General features: G+C 44.9%; 1 protein-coding gene and 1 long non-coding RNA gene across 7 annotated transcripts in view; one reads left to right on the top strand and one right to left on the bottom strand.

Moving 5' to 3' along the window:
* Positions 1-4,791, top strand: part of LOC139054758 (uncharacterized) — a 129,360-nt gene extending 124,569 nt beyond the window's left edge. For both annotated transcript variants that reach the window (XR_011511493.1, XR_011511492.1), the window contains one exon: positions 4,656-4,791. This is a non-coding gene — a long non-coding RNA (uncharacterized lncRNA). The remainder of the gene's footprint in view (positions 1-4,655) is intronic.
* LOC139054757 (phospholipid-transporting ATPase ABCA3-like) overlaps positions 1-16,026 on the bottom strand; it is an 89,241-nt gene that overhangs the window by 36,384 nt on the left and 36,831 nt on the right. For all 5 annotated transcript variants that reach the window (XM_070532343.1, XM_070532347.1, XM_070532344.1 and 2 more), the window contains exons 13-19: positions 15,665-15,878; positions 11,062-11,314; positions 8,879-8,931; positions 4,661-4,986; positions 2,728-2,903; positions 2,055-2,078; positions 487-628 (exon numbers count right to left, since the gene is read on the bottom strand). In XM_070532343.1, the coding sequence (XP_070388444.1) occupies positions 487-628; positions 2,055-2,078; positions 2,728-2,903; positions 4,661-4,986; positions 8,879-8,931; positions 11,062-11,314; positions 15,665-15,878 (1,188 nt within the window). The remainder of the gene's footprint in view (positions 1-486; positions 629-2,054; positions 2,079-2,727; positions 2,904-4,660; positions 4,987-8,878; positions 8,932-11,061; positions 11,315-15,664; positions 15,879-16,026) is intronic.

Genomic DNA, 16,026 nt, shown 5'->3' with positions numbered 1-16,026 from the left:
GACATGACAATTACTCGATTCCATACATAGTCAAACAGCTGCTTCGGCGTGCTACTAAAGGAAATAGGATGAAGCTGTATACCCACTTGTTTTTTCAAGGTGGAGCAACGCACTAAACAGACCATTCATCAACCATGAGTTGCAGTCCAGTAAACGCAATGGTGTGTTTGTGCGCGAAATCATTTAACGAAGATACTTGCCGTTATTTGAGATCAGGTTGTGCCGCGCTTCGGGATAAGCTTGGATGCACAGTTCAGTGCTCCAACAGGTCCCATCTTAACTGTTGATGGAAGCTAAGATTATGTCTCCCCGTAAAATTACACTTTCTGATAAAAAGTAGTGCCACAAACATCAATAGAAATAACGGCACTGTGAGTAGGCTACCGCTTTCACCCGCAGGTTTCTTCTGGTACTCGACTTGGAACTCGTCTGCTGATCATGCGAGCAAAGTTTTAAGTAGCCAAGCGAGCGTATGCGGAAACTCACCTCTTCTTCTTTGTAGAGGCGCACGCTCATCGTTATGCCAGCAGTGGCGTCACCCGACAAATGACGAAGCAGAGTGGTGTGCATCGTGTTCAAAGCTATCACGCCGCTCAGCACAGCGTGCGGATTCCACCATGCCTCCAGCCTGGAACAATAACATACAAACGGTTATCTAAGGTGTGATGCATGGAGTCAATGAATGAGTTGAGATAGTTCTATAACTAGCGGCCACAAGGGGCTTACGTACGCTGAACTGATGTTAAGGTACCAAAGAAAACGCACTAACGGCAGGGCATATTTGCGGAAACAAAGCTTTTTGTATGCGTGAGTCATAGCTTCTATATTAGATTTTTTCCAGAATGATGCAATATTTGTCACGCCTGGATCAAGCTGTTGTATTTACTTGAGCGATCACTCTCTGTCGCTTCATTTTCATCAAGACGGTAGATTTTTTTTAATACATTACATATTTTACGCCAAATATAAGACAGGTTCCAGAAAACCGCAATCAATGAAAATTGTGAACACATGTTAACGGAAGCATCCAAATGAAGAAAACAAAACAAACAATACATTAACAAGAAAAGGAACCCACAACGCTGAGGTTCCTTCTACTTCCTTTTTGTGCGTTTCTAGGTATGCTTCACAATTATTGCAACTACGTCGCAAGTCCCTCAATCATCGATCGCCATTGGTGTTACGATTGTTGTCTATTCAATTTATTGCTGTACTCCTTACGTCGCCACTGCAGGTGAATTTTCCCTGTCACAGTGATGTTCCGTATGAAATTGAAGTGCGATAAGTTCCTATCGCACCCCTGGCGCCGTGGCTGCAGAGCAAAGCGTTCGAGGGTGAGCGCAGAACAGTGTTGGAGGTCATGTGGCCAAAAGCGTGGAAGTGGGGAGGGAGGGAGAGTAAGCGCGTGGTCACGTGATCAAACACGCGCTCTATAAAAGGAATGAGGTAGCATGTAAGCGGGGTCAGGGTAGGGGGGACTTCTCTCGCTCTAGCTCGGCTGTCATTGCGCGTGTCCCTCCTCGCCGCTCAGTGCATACGCCGTGCATGCGCCATACCTTGGAGGTAATCTGCGTTGGACTCAAAGACTAAGGAGGAGCCAAAGTGGCTGGTAGCTTTATGCGCACCGAAATACTGCGCGTCTGATGTTGGAGGTCCCGCAACAGTTTCCAGGAGGTGCGATGTATTTGATCCCTGCTGCCGGCGCTCTTCATCAGGTCAGCGTTATGATAGCCTGTGGTCATATTTTCCTGTGCGCGCGTGACGCTATGCTCGGTATTTAGCGGCATGTTTACTGGAATTTATGTGATGTTAGAACTATGAAAATATCCTGGTGTAGTTGTCTCATACATTGCTATCGCTGAAAATGCTTCACCTTTCGGAGAATTTTCGCTAATGATGGACACTCCTTTACATAAGCACACGGTAGCACAATGAAGTACATTGATTATAGTAAATCATCATTAAAGCCCAGCATTGAATACCAAGACATAGCAAACTAAGAAGGCGAAAAAGATTTCTTACAACTTACAGTGGTGGCGTTGTCACGTGCTTACCTTAGCGAATTCGAGCTTGCCTCACTGGAAGAACACGAGAGAATACGTTACGAAGGTCACATTCTTTTTAAATAAAAAACGCTAGCGCCTCTTGGTTACATGTCTTCTGCAATACCAATGAACTGTGACGTTACATAAATTCCTGATATGTTGAGTTATAAAACATAGTGTAAGAGGTTGCCGCCGAAATTTTTCTCCATTCAACCTTGTTATATGTAAAGAACACATGGCCATTTTTTAAACGGCATTCATTGCCTGCAACACAAAAATGGAATGTAGTGTTGTGTACGCATATCGGGCAAAAGATATAAAACTGCGCGTATGACAACGTGCCACAGTAAAAAATGCGTCAAACGAAACGCTCGTTTCACAAAATGAATATGCGAATTATAAGTCATTGTGTACAAACAGCTAGTTTACCGTCGTAAGTAAACATGGAGAAACTTTGCGAACGTAAAGAAGAATCCCTCACACAAGTTAACATCTACACACTGCAATATTTTGAACGCATTTCCGTTATAGTATATGATGTCGTCGCAGACATCCGCTAGATTGTAAAAATGAGGCGCTATGTTTGTCTTTTCAATGTAAATATTTTCCACATCTTTAGGTAGATTATTCGCTGCAGCATGAGCGTACCAGTGAAAGAGGACAATTCGCCAGAAACACTCACTCATCCTGGCGGAACACACTTCCGAAGACAAAGGCTCTGGTGTATTCGAGGAAGTTGGCGAAACCAATGGCAAGCAGCGCATGCTGTGCCGAAGCAACGCTGACAACGTTGTCCATGCTGGCCTGGGCAACAGGGCCGAAATACTGTTGGACGAATTTCACAGACACGTTGTCCACCTGAAACATGTGGACAGCGTCGGTGCTCGCACTGTAGAGACTACTGGGATTCCAACGTTGGTGGGAAGGCAACAATCTGGGGCATCCAAAGGGCAAAAGCAAGGTCAACACCAACCTATATGTATCTATTTATTTATTTACTTATTTATTTATTTAATAATTTATTAATTTATTTACTTATCTATTTATTTATTTATTCTACACTGAGGGTCCAAACTAGATCAATATAGGAGGAGCGAAATCACATGGATATAAACAAAAATGATAATCCTTTTTTGGAAGTTAACCTGCAGTGTAAACGACATAATACGATTGTTGATTATCGCAAAGCACAGATTATAAACATACAGTGCATGATGACATGCTGTTGCTTTCGCCCAGAAAACATCACGACCTACAGCACCTTGGAGCGCACTTCCTGACAATAATTACTATTTGTGTAGTTCAAGAGCAACATATGCTTTTTTTTTTTGCTCATAGAAATGAACCCTTAAAAGGCCCCTCACCAGATCTGGTCATGTTAAGCAGACACGCGCAGAGCATACAATGTGCGATAACAATTGTGCGTGCAAAGTACTACATCGCTACACGCCGCAGAAAGATCTGAAATTTCAAGGCAAACGCAATTTTCCCTTCCGATGGCACGTAACAACTTCAAGTGTATAACCGAAATTTGCCATGGGGCCTAGTGAGGGGCCCTGTAAACGAAGCTGGTACATGTAAATGCCTTACCACATGGCTTTATGTTCGTGCAGGAGGCTGCAGCTTGAAATAGCTAAACCACGTTATTTGTTGCAGTCCATTCATATTGAATAGTTATTTTTGTTAGCGATGGGGTAACTGTGAAAGAAACGCTAATGAAATATTAAGGAAGACGTTGTCAAAATAAACCGGCGTCACACATACTTTGGAAGTCGGTTAGGGCAGTATATTCTAAAGACCTTCCTTCGCACTTTTTTTCCTCTCGCTTTCGCGCATCTAAGACGGCACCTAGAATTACACATGATATTTTCTATCATTGTTACTCGGTGTTTTCAGACTTAACTTGCTACTAGGAGTTTATATGGCAGTTTTCACCTTGCATTTAATGCAATACAACCGCTTCTACTAATTGTTTAGTTTAATTACAACACACTGTACTTAAAGGAAAGCGAACAAGAGTTTATAGTCGAATGGTGCCGCGAGATTTTTATTCCACAGAATGGGCATGACGACTGAAATGAAGTGGTACAGCCTACATGGCCGTGTTCAAGCATGTACACCCTTGCAATTTTTCATTAATATCGCGCGGGCGTCGACCGCGTAGCGAGTCAGCAGCCTTGTGGCGGTGAAGCGCATTCCTGAAGTGAACGGCCCAGCAGATGGCATTTGAACTGTAAATTGCCTGGAGCACCCGCGCGTACTGTCGACGATCCCGCCGCCCCTTGCCTCTATACCAGACCACTGACACGCCGAGCGCTCGACCTCTCGCACGATAGCAAAAAAAACTACGATGGGGTACTGACGCGATTCCGCTTCTTATAACTGCACTGAAAGATTTGTTTTTTTCATTCCTTGGTCTCTAAACTTTCGTTCGCGACTGTACATGATACAGTGTTTCACTCAGGCAAGGCATCTTGACGCTTCATGTAAAAAACTAGCTAGCATATGGCACTCAAGAACAATCTGAAACTATAGTTTCTGTGGTTAAACAAGCGCAAACGTATTGTTTCCCTCATTGTCCTGTATACGAATATTGCACATGCTTTTCAGGCTACCTGTACGAACGAGGTGCCATGCGGGTATAGGTCCTTGGGTGTGACCGCTATCAGCTCGGTGTCGACGTGCCGCGCGACCAGACCGAGGCGGGCCGTCAGAGGATTGCGCCTCGTGAGGAGGTCCTGCTCGAGCCGAAACTGCACGAAGAACACTGCAGCCGGAAGTAGCCAGCAGACAAACGGGGTGGACGGGGAGCGGGCGAAGCATCGCCACCTCTTGGACCACAGTGCGGCGAGCCGTGACGCAGTGCTCGCGGACTGAGCACTGCCGTTCGTAGCTGTGCTTGCACGAGAGAGCGGTCGCATTTCCAAGCGATAGCCGCCGCCTGATGGTGGGGAGCAAATAGACGTTGCACCCTGTGTAAATTGTAGTCCGTCGTCTACACTTTACCGGTGGTGCCCAGTAGTATATATGTTCTGAGCAGGCACGTACCCAGGATTTCTTTTCCAGGGGGGGGATGGGGGGGTTACCACCGAAGATAACTTTTCTATGCAAATGAGGGGGGGGATACCTTTACTAGTACAAATGTGGATAACGTCCGCCAATCACTATAAAGACGCGCAAACCCGCAAGAGAGAAATGAAATAAGGTGTATGTCACAGGTACGCCTGTGATATACACCTTTACTTGGCAAACAAGGAGCCACATCAAACGGACTCGCGCAGGAAAGAATCGCAGGAAGAATACTGTCAAGAACAAGTAAACACGAAAGTGCAAAATAAAGATTTCTATCATCGCCAACAGCCTATTTTATGTCCACTGAAAGACGAAGGCCTCTCCCTATAGTAAATTTTAATAATACCATACAATTTATAAAAAAAAAACAGCAGTTGGCAACCAACGTACACGGACTACGTGGGGTTGTGTTACTACGCCAGCCAATCACAGAAGCAAACAAAATCGTCGTCATGCGGCCTTTTCAAAATGGCGTCGTACTTGATATCTCCGGAGCGTCTGCTGTTCTTGAAGAGTCTTTTCATCGGCGGAAACAATGAGGTGTGCAAGAGACATGGACAAAGTGTATGGAGTCTGAGCATTTCACTCTTCTAACGTCTACCTGCCGTGGTTGCTTAGTGGCTATGGTGTTGGCTTGCTAAGCGCGAGGTCGCGGTATCGAATCCGGGCACGGCGGCGGCATTTGGATGGGGACAAAATGTGCAAGCACCTGTCTACTTAGCTTTAGGTGCATGTTAAAGAACCCCAGGTGGTCCAAATTTCCGGAGTCCACCACTACGGCGTGCCTCATTGTCAGATCGTGGATTTGGCCCGTAAAACTCCATAATAAATTAAGTCTTCAAAAGTTTGCGGCACAGTTCATTTCACTGCTGAGCCTTTTTTACTCATGAAATTTTACTGCCAACTGAAGCAAAACTTGACAAGAACTAGTTGCAGCGAAGCAAGCATTTCATTTCACTTCAACAAAGAATTACGGTTAAAACACGTTGGCGGGCTAGTTGGTTAGAATCCATGGTAGTGCGTAATACAAGCGCTGTGTCTGTGTATCTGTTTCTTTCTTTGTCCTCGTCTAGTCGCGCTTATACACTACCAAAGAATTACGCTTTCGCCAGTCCGCTATAATAGGCAAGGAAAAATGTATAATATTACGCGTTAATAATTTTACTTTTGTGATTACCGCCTTATTTGGGGAACAGGAAAAGTTTGAAGTACAAATCATTTCCAGCCTCGCGGAGGAACTGTGGCTGGTGGTTATGAGGGCGTGCAAGGAGCTTCACTGCAGACTTAAGTTGTGTCCGACTACAGTGGCGTTCTTTTTTTTAATTACCTCTGGAAGAATTAGAGAGAAATATATATTTGTGGAACAATCACAGTTCATTTGGATCCCTCGTTTACTGCTCTACGAAGTGAAGTGCCAAAATCGACTCCTATTGTTATTTGGGAAGTTGCGTAAGGATACGTGGCCGCCAGTCCCGTACAACTGCGTAGATCGCAGGACGCTGCGGTTCTAGATGTACAGCGCCCACCGCGAAAGGTTAGAAAAACACCTACATAAACACAGCAGTGAAGTGGCTACTTCAGGCGCCTCGACTGATAACTGTAGGAGTGTAATTCAATACACACAGAATTGTTCTCCACTGCCGGCAGCATTTTCGCTACTTCCTTCTTAAATAAAAAGATGTTCGTCCATAAATATTTTAGTAAACAACGGTTAAATTTGGTAATTTTCGCTTTTCCTTCCTGTTTGGCTGTTGCCTTGGCTTCAGTTCTCAACTCCTTGTAACTCTTGTTTCCAGTTGCCAATATTGCACAAAAATTGCTGTACAATTAGCAAAAAACCAGGCGAAGTAACGGGCGACCGTCATATTGCTTATAGGTTTAAGGGTTATTGCAGGGTTTGATGATGGACGTTGTTTCGCATTATTTTAATTTGCACTTTATTTAACCCATATCACGGGCATATGGTTCTGACGATCTGCCAGCGTCGCGGCGAGCAGCCACTCGAGGAAATGATGAAGCAAAAGGAAACGTTTATCTCAACTGGCGTTTTCTCCAGCTGCAACTCATTCCTCAAGCATACAGACCAGCTGACTACGAACCGAATCTCTTCTCTGGTCCCTGGATCAGTCTTAACAAAGAAGGTTGAACTAACGAAGTAACAGCAATGCGCGTGACCGTTGAGTAGATGGTGACAACTGATCTCATCTTGAGTTAATTACGCAGGCACCGAATCAATGAGAAAACTGGCCTTCATACCCCAGGAGATGCCGATAAATACCGTCATTCAAAAGGAGTGAAAAAGGCAGCGAAATGTTGACCTCCGAATAGCTGCCAAGTCTGAACATTGATTTGGCGGCGCTTTAGGAATGTGTGTAAGGATTGGTGGCATAAGCGGGGAAGGGGGGGTTATGCTGCTAAATATATTTTTTTTTTTTGGGGGGGGGGGGGGCGGCCCTCGGTACGTGCCTGGTTCTGTGTCTAGCATATACGTACAGACCATGAAATATCGATAAAAATGTATCTATGCGAGGTTGGACGTCCTGGGAAGGGAAGGGAAGGCTGTGTGTAGGACTAACGTGTGCTTACCTCAAGGTTTAAATAACAAAGAGTCGATTACAAGCGATGATCTGAAGTTAACGAGGATTTAAAGTGTGCGTTGATTCTTACAGGCGTACGCTTATGTAGGTTACCGCAAGAAGCACGAACTGTGGTACAAACCACAGCGTGCGTCATGTGAATGGATGAAAGGGACGTCCTTTAAGAATCCTGGGAATGCATTTCAGCGAAGCGAAAAAATTGGGAAGAAAAAATACGCACATTTTATGGATCACACGACAAATGCTCCCCCGAAAGCGTAATTTAAAGATGAACATTTATGCCTATAATTAGGGCATGCAAGTAGCGCCCAGGCATAATGCGACAGTGAACACGAAAAGCAATACGCCAATTGCTACGGCTTTCTCGAGAGCATTACATTGAATGCGTGACGAGCCGGCGTAATTTTGTTCTCGTTGCGTGTTCAGTGGCTTTATTCACTGCCGTTTGCCGTGAGCAGATACATGTCACCTTCTACCGAACACTCTGGATTCTTTGAGCTCATAGCATCTATAAATATGCAACGCACATGATGATAAAAAAAACTCGGCAGCTACACGTTGCGTGTCACTGATGGCACAATATGCTACCATTCTTTGCTTGGTAACTTATTTTCCGTGAAGTGGGCACAAAATGAGCGGAGCTGGCTCTCAGGACAGCGCTAGTTATAACTGTCACGGTCACCTAACACGACACTCTTTGGGTAATCTTTGGCAAGGTCATTTACAAGTGGGAAGGGCATTTGAAAAAAAATAGCTGTGTGCTGTTCACTACTGTTTGACGCTTCTAAAGAAATACATTTAAATCTTCACGTCCCCTGAATAAGCGATGAACTGCAGATTCCATGTGAAGATAGTTGGTCTTTCAAAACTTTTAAAAAGTTAAGCCTAAAAGACGCATCAGCAAAAAGGGCAGACGAACCCCAACCCGTTCGTCCCCGCTGCTGGCTTTTTTAGCATTTAACTTTTATAGAGGTGACTTATCAATTTTTTTGCTCTGAATAACAAAAACTTTACTATTCAATGAATGTGCACATTCAGGTAGATGTACTATTCCGCAGGCACTCTGCAAACCAGTGTCAATTTAAGTAAACGCAATGGGTTTCCGTGCTGGGGAAAGATTTCAGGGTGTAACAGAAATGAGAATTCCTAAAACGCTTCTCCCACCTGTTGTCAATTGGCAGTCTCGAGAGTCCTCGCTTGCTGCGTTGTTGTAAACGCTGCCGAAAAAAACGAGGTCAGAATTATCATAGAGCCACATTATGCCTCATACCTTGCGATACTAGCGCAAGTTCGCTAATCATGACCTTCCGTCAACTGTTCCTTACCATCTGTGAACGTATTGCTTTTATACGAGGACTTTGAGATTATGGAAGACGTATTGAACAAACAGAGATCTGCGGATTCACCCTATAAGCGGGTGCTCTAACGCGCCAGATGCCATTCAAATAAACCTAGGTGAAGAAGGAAGCAGTGTAATTACATAGGCAAACACGTTCCACTGCTTATGCTGCACAGTTATAGGCATGGTTCAATCTTATGATTTCGTGGTTGTTATTGTTTTCGTTGAATACTTGCGCTGCCGCCATAATGTTGTGCTTCGGTTTTCTGCTCTTCCCGATTATCCTACCCTGCCTCCTGCGCTGTACTGTTCTCTAGCAGCTCGTTGCCTCAATAAGTTCCCACAAAAATATGGAAGATGTTTAGGCTTCGCCATTAAGAGTGGAACGTGATATCATTCAAAGATCCCTGACTGCTTGTCACGCTTCCCGGCAATCGCAGCTTTCTGGCGGATACGCGGTGACGAGCGCCATCAGGAATCAGGAAGGTGTTGCGATAAGCCGAACTCGCCGCACCGCTTCATGATTGGTAGAAACGCTGGAAAAGGAGTTTGCGTTTGAGTTTCCGCGTAACAGAATTATGTTTTCTAGCATATTCAAATTACAATCGACGCTATCATGTCTGTAGGCTGTATTCGTACTTTACGTTTTTTTCTGACGCATTATACTTTGAGGAATTCAATTAGTTCAGGAGCCTGCGTCAGAGCCTGCGTAGTTGCAGTGCGGAATGATTTTTAGCGAAACAACGTCCGAAGCCGACACAACGTTTTTTCCCACACGGGGCCCTTAACGCTATCGTGTTAAAATGTTGCGTGAGACAACAGTTTGACCTTCCCGTATTGATATTTCGAAGCATTTGTTCCTACTCGTCTGCGTAGGCCTCTGAGGTTTTCCCTACGTTTTTCTCAAAAAGCAGTTTGATAATTGTTGGAGCTGACTACGTGACGCGCTTTGACATCAATCCAGCGCTGGCAAGGACGCGGCGCTGGTGACGTGGCAGGCCTTGTGCTTCATGAGCCCACCCTTCAACAAGGTGTATCCAGACGTCTGATAACGCATAGCGAGTCAGACACACATTGTTCCTTCTCCAAAAAAACAACAGCCAACAATTGGCAGCGAAAAAGATTAGCACCTGACATATTCATGCATTGGAAGACATGCACCACGTTAGCGTTAGCCCGTCAGCCTGCGTAATCTTCATTTATTGCTCCTCTGGTTATAACACCGCTATCTTTACCTACTTATAGATTTACCTTGCTACGTATTGTGCCCGCTGACACGTCCTCTTGCCTTTCGACATCTCACTGATTCGGGTTCAAAGTGTACTGCCGGATAAAACCGCGAAGTGGTTTTCCATGCTCGGAAAGCTTGGAAAGCTTGTCACATTGCATCTCAGGCTTTCAAAAAGTATATTTTCACGTTTGCGTATATTAAAATTGAGTTTTCTTTGGCCTCCATGCTCAAACAAACTTCTTTTAAGTTACACGCATCCCTACAGTGTAATAAAAAAGCACAGCGACAACAGCTGACTAACGAGTTCCCTATACAGTCTCCGGTGCTCTTTCCAGTTTTGAAATATTGGTAACCACGTGCTCCTTTCAAGCCATACTAGTCGGTGAGCTTGTCAGCGTGCTAGTTTGGCGTCTGAAGTTATTGTGCAGGTGACCAAATATGACGTGAAAATCACCACTCAGAAGTACATTAGACAAAAAAATCGGCCAGCTTGACAAGACTGCCATGGATAGCAATTGTAAAGGCCGGAGGCGAAGCGTTAAAGCGTTTAGTTTGCAAGGCTGGCTCACTGGCCTAATGAGAAAAAGGGTATGGGGAAGAAATGATCGGCCTGTTCAGTGGTATAAGCGAAAAAATTCAATTCACAGAAGGCATGTCAATGACAAGATAGCATCGGGAAAGTAAAACAGGATTAATCGTGTTTTCATTTCTCAATGCGCATGCAGACGTGCTATCGTGGCGCTAAGAATCATGGCTTCGACGTGGCCGCTCGCTCACCTGATGTAAATGTCTTCAAGCGTGGTTGCCTTCAGCCCTACGGCAGCGACGCCGAGGTCTTTACTTCGCTGTTCGAGCAGTCGTAGCACTCTGGCCACTCGCTGAGTGTTGCACTGGTGGAGTGTAAGCGAGACTTCGTGCATTCTGTCTTCGCGAACGATTGCTTCTGGAACGATTTGCCGTACTTCTGACAATGCCTGATCCACTCGGAACGTGTCGTCGAGTTTTGTAATGGTCACATGACACCCAGTGCCTACGCCAAAAAGAGTTATGGATAAAAGTTAGTCTTCTACCATGCTCAAAGTATTCTGACTTACACGAATGTAAATTAGTCACAAGCAGTCCCGAATACCGATTCACTTTGTGCGGAGGAAGCAGGGGTTGGTCTCGATCAGCACGACATGCCCCCTTAGCAAACGTCTCAACATGCAAAAGAAGCCACTGATTCCAGCTATGTAATTAGGGCGCTGGCTTCTAGCTTATGAAGATTCATAAAAACGTAGAAGTTTAGGCATGCGCTTTGTTCGTGCTCGCATATGTTACGTAACTAAAACACCTTTGTTTCCTGAAATACTACGTTTCGCTTTCATCCAATACAGTGACAAAACTTGGTATTCACCTTGCGAGAAGGGAATGATGATCTGAGCGCTGTTTGAAGTAAATAATTTGAAAGCGTTACTTCTCGCCGGAATAATTTGTCTCTAAGCATGAGATGAAAAATGGCATAAAAGTGGAGAATTCAGTGTAAGTCAAGAAACCGCTATGCAGGTGTCACTGGGCATCTGATATGGACAATCCAATTAAATTGCCACACAAAAGCTTCAGAAGCTTTCTTTCTTTCCCACCGATTTAGTTACAAAAACAGTCTTGTGGTTTTGCACTCGTATAAGGGCAGTGTATTAATCAGTGTATTAATCACTTAACACGGAATGGTAAATACCGTTTGCATTATCAACCAAGTCAACAAGAAGAGGCTGGTCACCACGATGAATACAACAACCAGTTTGCTGGTTCCGTTATCCAGAGCGTTCCTCTATTGCTGTTTGGATGTCGTCAAAGAAAGAAAGAACTCCCAAAAGCAGATATTGTTGAATGGTCAAACATATTGTTACGAAGAAGCACAAGGCAACAACGTATGTCCAATTATTTACACGTGCAATTTAGTTGTAGAGGCACCGGGTTGAGCACAAGTAGCAGCTCCAGTAGAGAGTCTACCTCTTCGTCTTTTTTCTTACGCGCGCGGTCCTGTCCAAACGCTCCCTAGCATAAATCCCGGGAGTAGGAGCACCGTGCCGACGCTTGTTAGAGTGTTGTGAACAAACTGAACAATATGATTTTAAACGTGACACGTGGACAATGTCAGTTCGTCACTTGGAGGAAGACGGAATGGCTTCAATACGGCCGATTTCGTAATTTACGTCGCCTAACCTTTTCAAGGCTTGGTAGGACCCCCTGTAGCATGACTGCAGTTTTTCAAACACGTCAACATGGTGACTTAAAGGCCACAGAAGAATGAGAGTTCAAGGGAGGGAATTTAAGGTTCTGGTGGTGACTGTCGTAGCAAGCTTATTGTGACATCTCAAATGCTGTAAGTCGATCACGGGTGACCTTGCGAGCCATACAAGCCAGAAAAACAATGTCATAGACTTATTCCGCCATGTGTCGTGACACAGCATGTAGTAGAGTGTCAAAAGGCAAAGTGGAATGACGAAAAGGCAGAGGAAAGAAGGGAAACATACATGTGGTATCATTACATGGCAATTTGTATAAGAGTCACACGCTTCCTAATCGCTATGGTCGGCTGAAATGTACAGTCGACCAAAAAAGTTTACGGACCACGGCATCTCAGAAAATTCAAAATACACGAGCAGCCTTTAAAAGCAGCCAGTAAAATAGCGCATCACAATGTTGTTCGCATATGCCACAAAAGGCTAAAAATGGGAATACCAGGCTGTGTTTTGAGACTGAGGATATATTCAGCTTTTTGTCAGATCTCTTGGTCCGTAAACTTTTTTGGTCGACTGTACATCTCTATAAGGGTACGATTCTTTCATTCAGTCAATCGGTTAGTGTGTGGGCGATGTGCTCTTGTGAACTCGTGTTCAGTGGAGTAGAAATAAAAAATATCTTCGACAACATGGGGGAGGAGGTAGCGACCGCATAGTGTCGGCAGCTGCCGTGGCGCGCCGTGGGATAAAACCACGTCTGAGTAAAAAAGTTTCTGGCGTCTGTAGCGAAACTGGTAGGCAGGACACATGTAACAGCATACCGCGTCGCATGTTTTGTTGCAACGGATGTCTATTTGTCCCCTTCTTTAGATGTGAGGAAGGGGCGAAAAAGGTATACGCAATCACAGAAGAAAGGCTTCGTGGGATCATCTATCGGACGAAGGTGGCCAGTAGGTTGTGCACACGGTCTCTTTGCCGCTGGCAGAGTTCACAAGCCACAAGGTAACGTCACACAGGGCAGTACAGGCCTGGCGAGAAATAGCTACGTTGCACTGTGTCGTAGGTGCGGCGTAGTTTGACTTCATGTTTGATGTTTGACTTCATGGTGTCCAAAAGGGCACTTAGAAGAGTTAACTTGAAGGCAAGCCTGCCTAAAGGCACCAAGCACGGCGGACAAGCAGGCTGAGGTGGCTGTGAAAGGTAAGGGGAAAGGTGGTCAGGTCGTCGAGATAACATGAACCATTTAAAGCCCCGTAGGGAACATCCTTTTTCTTTCTAAAGTTGCTGGTGCAATACAAAGCGCCAAAGACAAGATAGAAATGTCAACGGCCGTACGGTATGAAACAAGCAGTCTATTCACGGTCGAGATCTTCTACTGAAATCTCCCAATAACCAGATGAGTGGTAGGTTGAAGAGAAGTATCTGTGAAGGCAGCCGACCGCGTCATGAATCCGCTAGGGAGGGCACACATTATTTTTCGTAATTTTATTCAATTGATGGTAATCTCCAAAAATCGACAGCTGCCACTTTTCTTTTTGACCACGACAACCGGCGATGCCCAAGTGTTCGAAGAGGACTCAACGACACCTTTGGCTAGCATTTTGTCTACTTCAGTTTGTATTCAGTGGCGTTCTGTAGAGATATGCACGATAACAACGTCGGTGTTAGAGCTAAAATCATCCGTGTCAATATTGTGGGTGACAACGGAAGTCTGTCTCAGCGGGCAGTACTCAAAATCAAAGACGTCGCGATAAGACGCCAGGGCATGAGAGAGATCTGCAGCCTGTCTGGAAACGAGGTCATGAGCGACCATCTTTGAAAATATGTCGGTATCTAGCGTGGCGGAATCATTCGGCGGCTGCAGACGAGGACGGAACGTCCAATATAGAGATGGCAGTATTGTCGTCGGAAAAAGCGTTGCCGAACGACATGTCTTTCAGAATAACTTGCGTACGTACACCAAAGTTGGTTAAAGAAAGAAACGTGTAGTTTTCGGCGATCGTCATTACGTTATGATGAACGGAAACGCGAGTTAATGACATCTTAATTGAAATCAAGAAAAAGAAATGGGCATGGGCAGGACATGTAATGAGGAGGGAAGATAACCGATGGTCATTAAGGGTTACGGACTGGATTCCAAGGGAAGGGAAGCGTAGCAGGGGACGGCAGAAAGTTAGGTGGGCGGATGAGATTAAGAAGTTTGCAGGGACGGCATGGCCACAATTAGTACATGACCGGGGTTGTTGGAGAAATATGGGAGAGGCCTTTGCCCTGCAGTGGGCGTAACCAGGCTGATGATGATGATGATGAACGGCAACTGTGCCTAGCAGGAAAGCATAGACATCGACGTCGCTGCCAGGAGCAGATTGGAAGCATCTCAAATGTATATACATGGTGGCTTGATGTGGCAGGCGTACGAAATCTGCAGAACATAAACGGGGATCAACTGATTTTGAAGAACATTGGTGAAGCACACGGTTTTGTCCAAACGCCCTGCAACAATATCATTGAAAACTCGGCAAAGGTAAAACCGGCATGGCCATGAATATCTAGAACACTGAAAAATAAATAACATAGACACCAAGGAAATACGCAATGATGAGGTAGGAATGCGGTAAGTCATGGCTGCAGTGATCGCTGCTACAGAACACGGGACTGTTCACTCAGAAAAGTCGCAGTGCCACTGCTCCCATATAAAAGCGCATTGTTAAGCTACCGGATTCACTTTGTCTACATTCATTATTTACAATGTTTAGTTACAGGGAGTGTTGCTATTGGCGTTTTTTAAATTGCGCTGGCTGTTGTTTTAAATATGCATTTTCGTTTCTGCATAGTAAAGGATCTTTCTCTAACTTTGAATATTCACAAGAAGCAGTTATATCGTACAAGCTATTTTTCATTTATATTTTCACTCACAAAGAACCCTGCTGACCCCATGAGCTGTCTGAGCCACCACTCAGGTCGACTACATAAATCATGAAGCTGGTGGTGACTGGCATATACTGACGGTAGATTATTTCTGATTAAATACGCACTCTCTTCTCAAGGTTCTGGCTAATTTATTCTGCTTCTATGGCCAAACTAAATTCATGCGCCAAATTGTTCGTTCAAGGCACATCTCGTTTACACCAATAGAGCTTGTGACGTGAACTCACTGAAATGCTTCTTGAGGAAAATCGGAGATCCAGCGCAGCAGACGCTGCCACGGCATAATAGTACCACTCGGTCGGCGAGCACATCCGCTTCGTGCATGTCGTGCGTCGAGAGGAGGACCGTGGCCTGTCTCCTGCGCATCGCCAGCAAGACGTCCCACAGCTCCCGCCGACTCTCGGGGTCTAGCGACGACGAAGGCTCGTCCAAGATCACCACCTGTGTAATACGTTGTACAAAAATAAGAAGCCTGAAAATACCACCCACTGTGATTGCACCTCAACGACTGCAATGTTTTGTTTTCTTCCTTTAGTATATTCTACATGTACGTTCAAAATACATGCATAATAAATATAGTCATAGCAAA

The sequence above is a fragment of the Dermacentor albipictus genome, chromosome 1 (genome assembly GCF_038994185.2).
Source record: "Dermacentor albipictus isolate Rhodes 1998 colony chromosome 1, USDA_Dalb.pri_finalv2, whole genome shotgun sequence".
In the NCBI taxonomy this organism is placed as follows: Eukaryota; Metazoa; Arthropoda; class Arachnida; order Ixodida; family Ixodidae; genus Dermacentor; species Dermacentor albipictus.
This window is presented reverse-complemented; position numbering and strand designations above follow the sequence as displayed.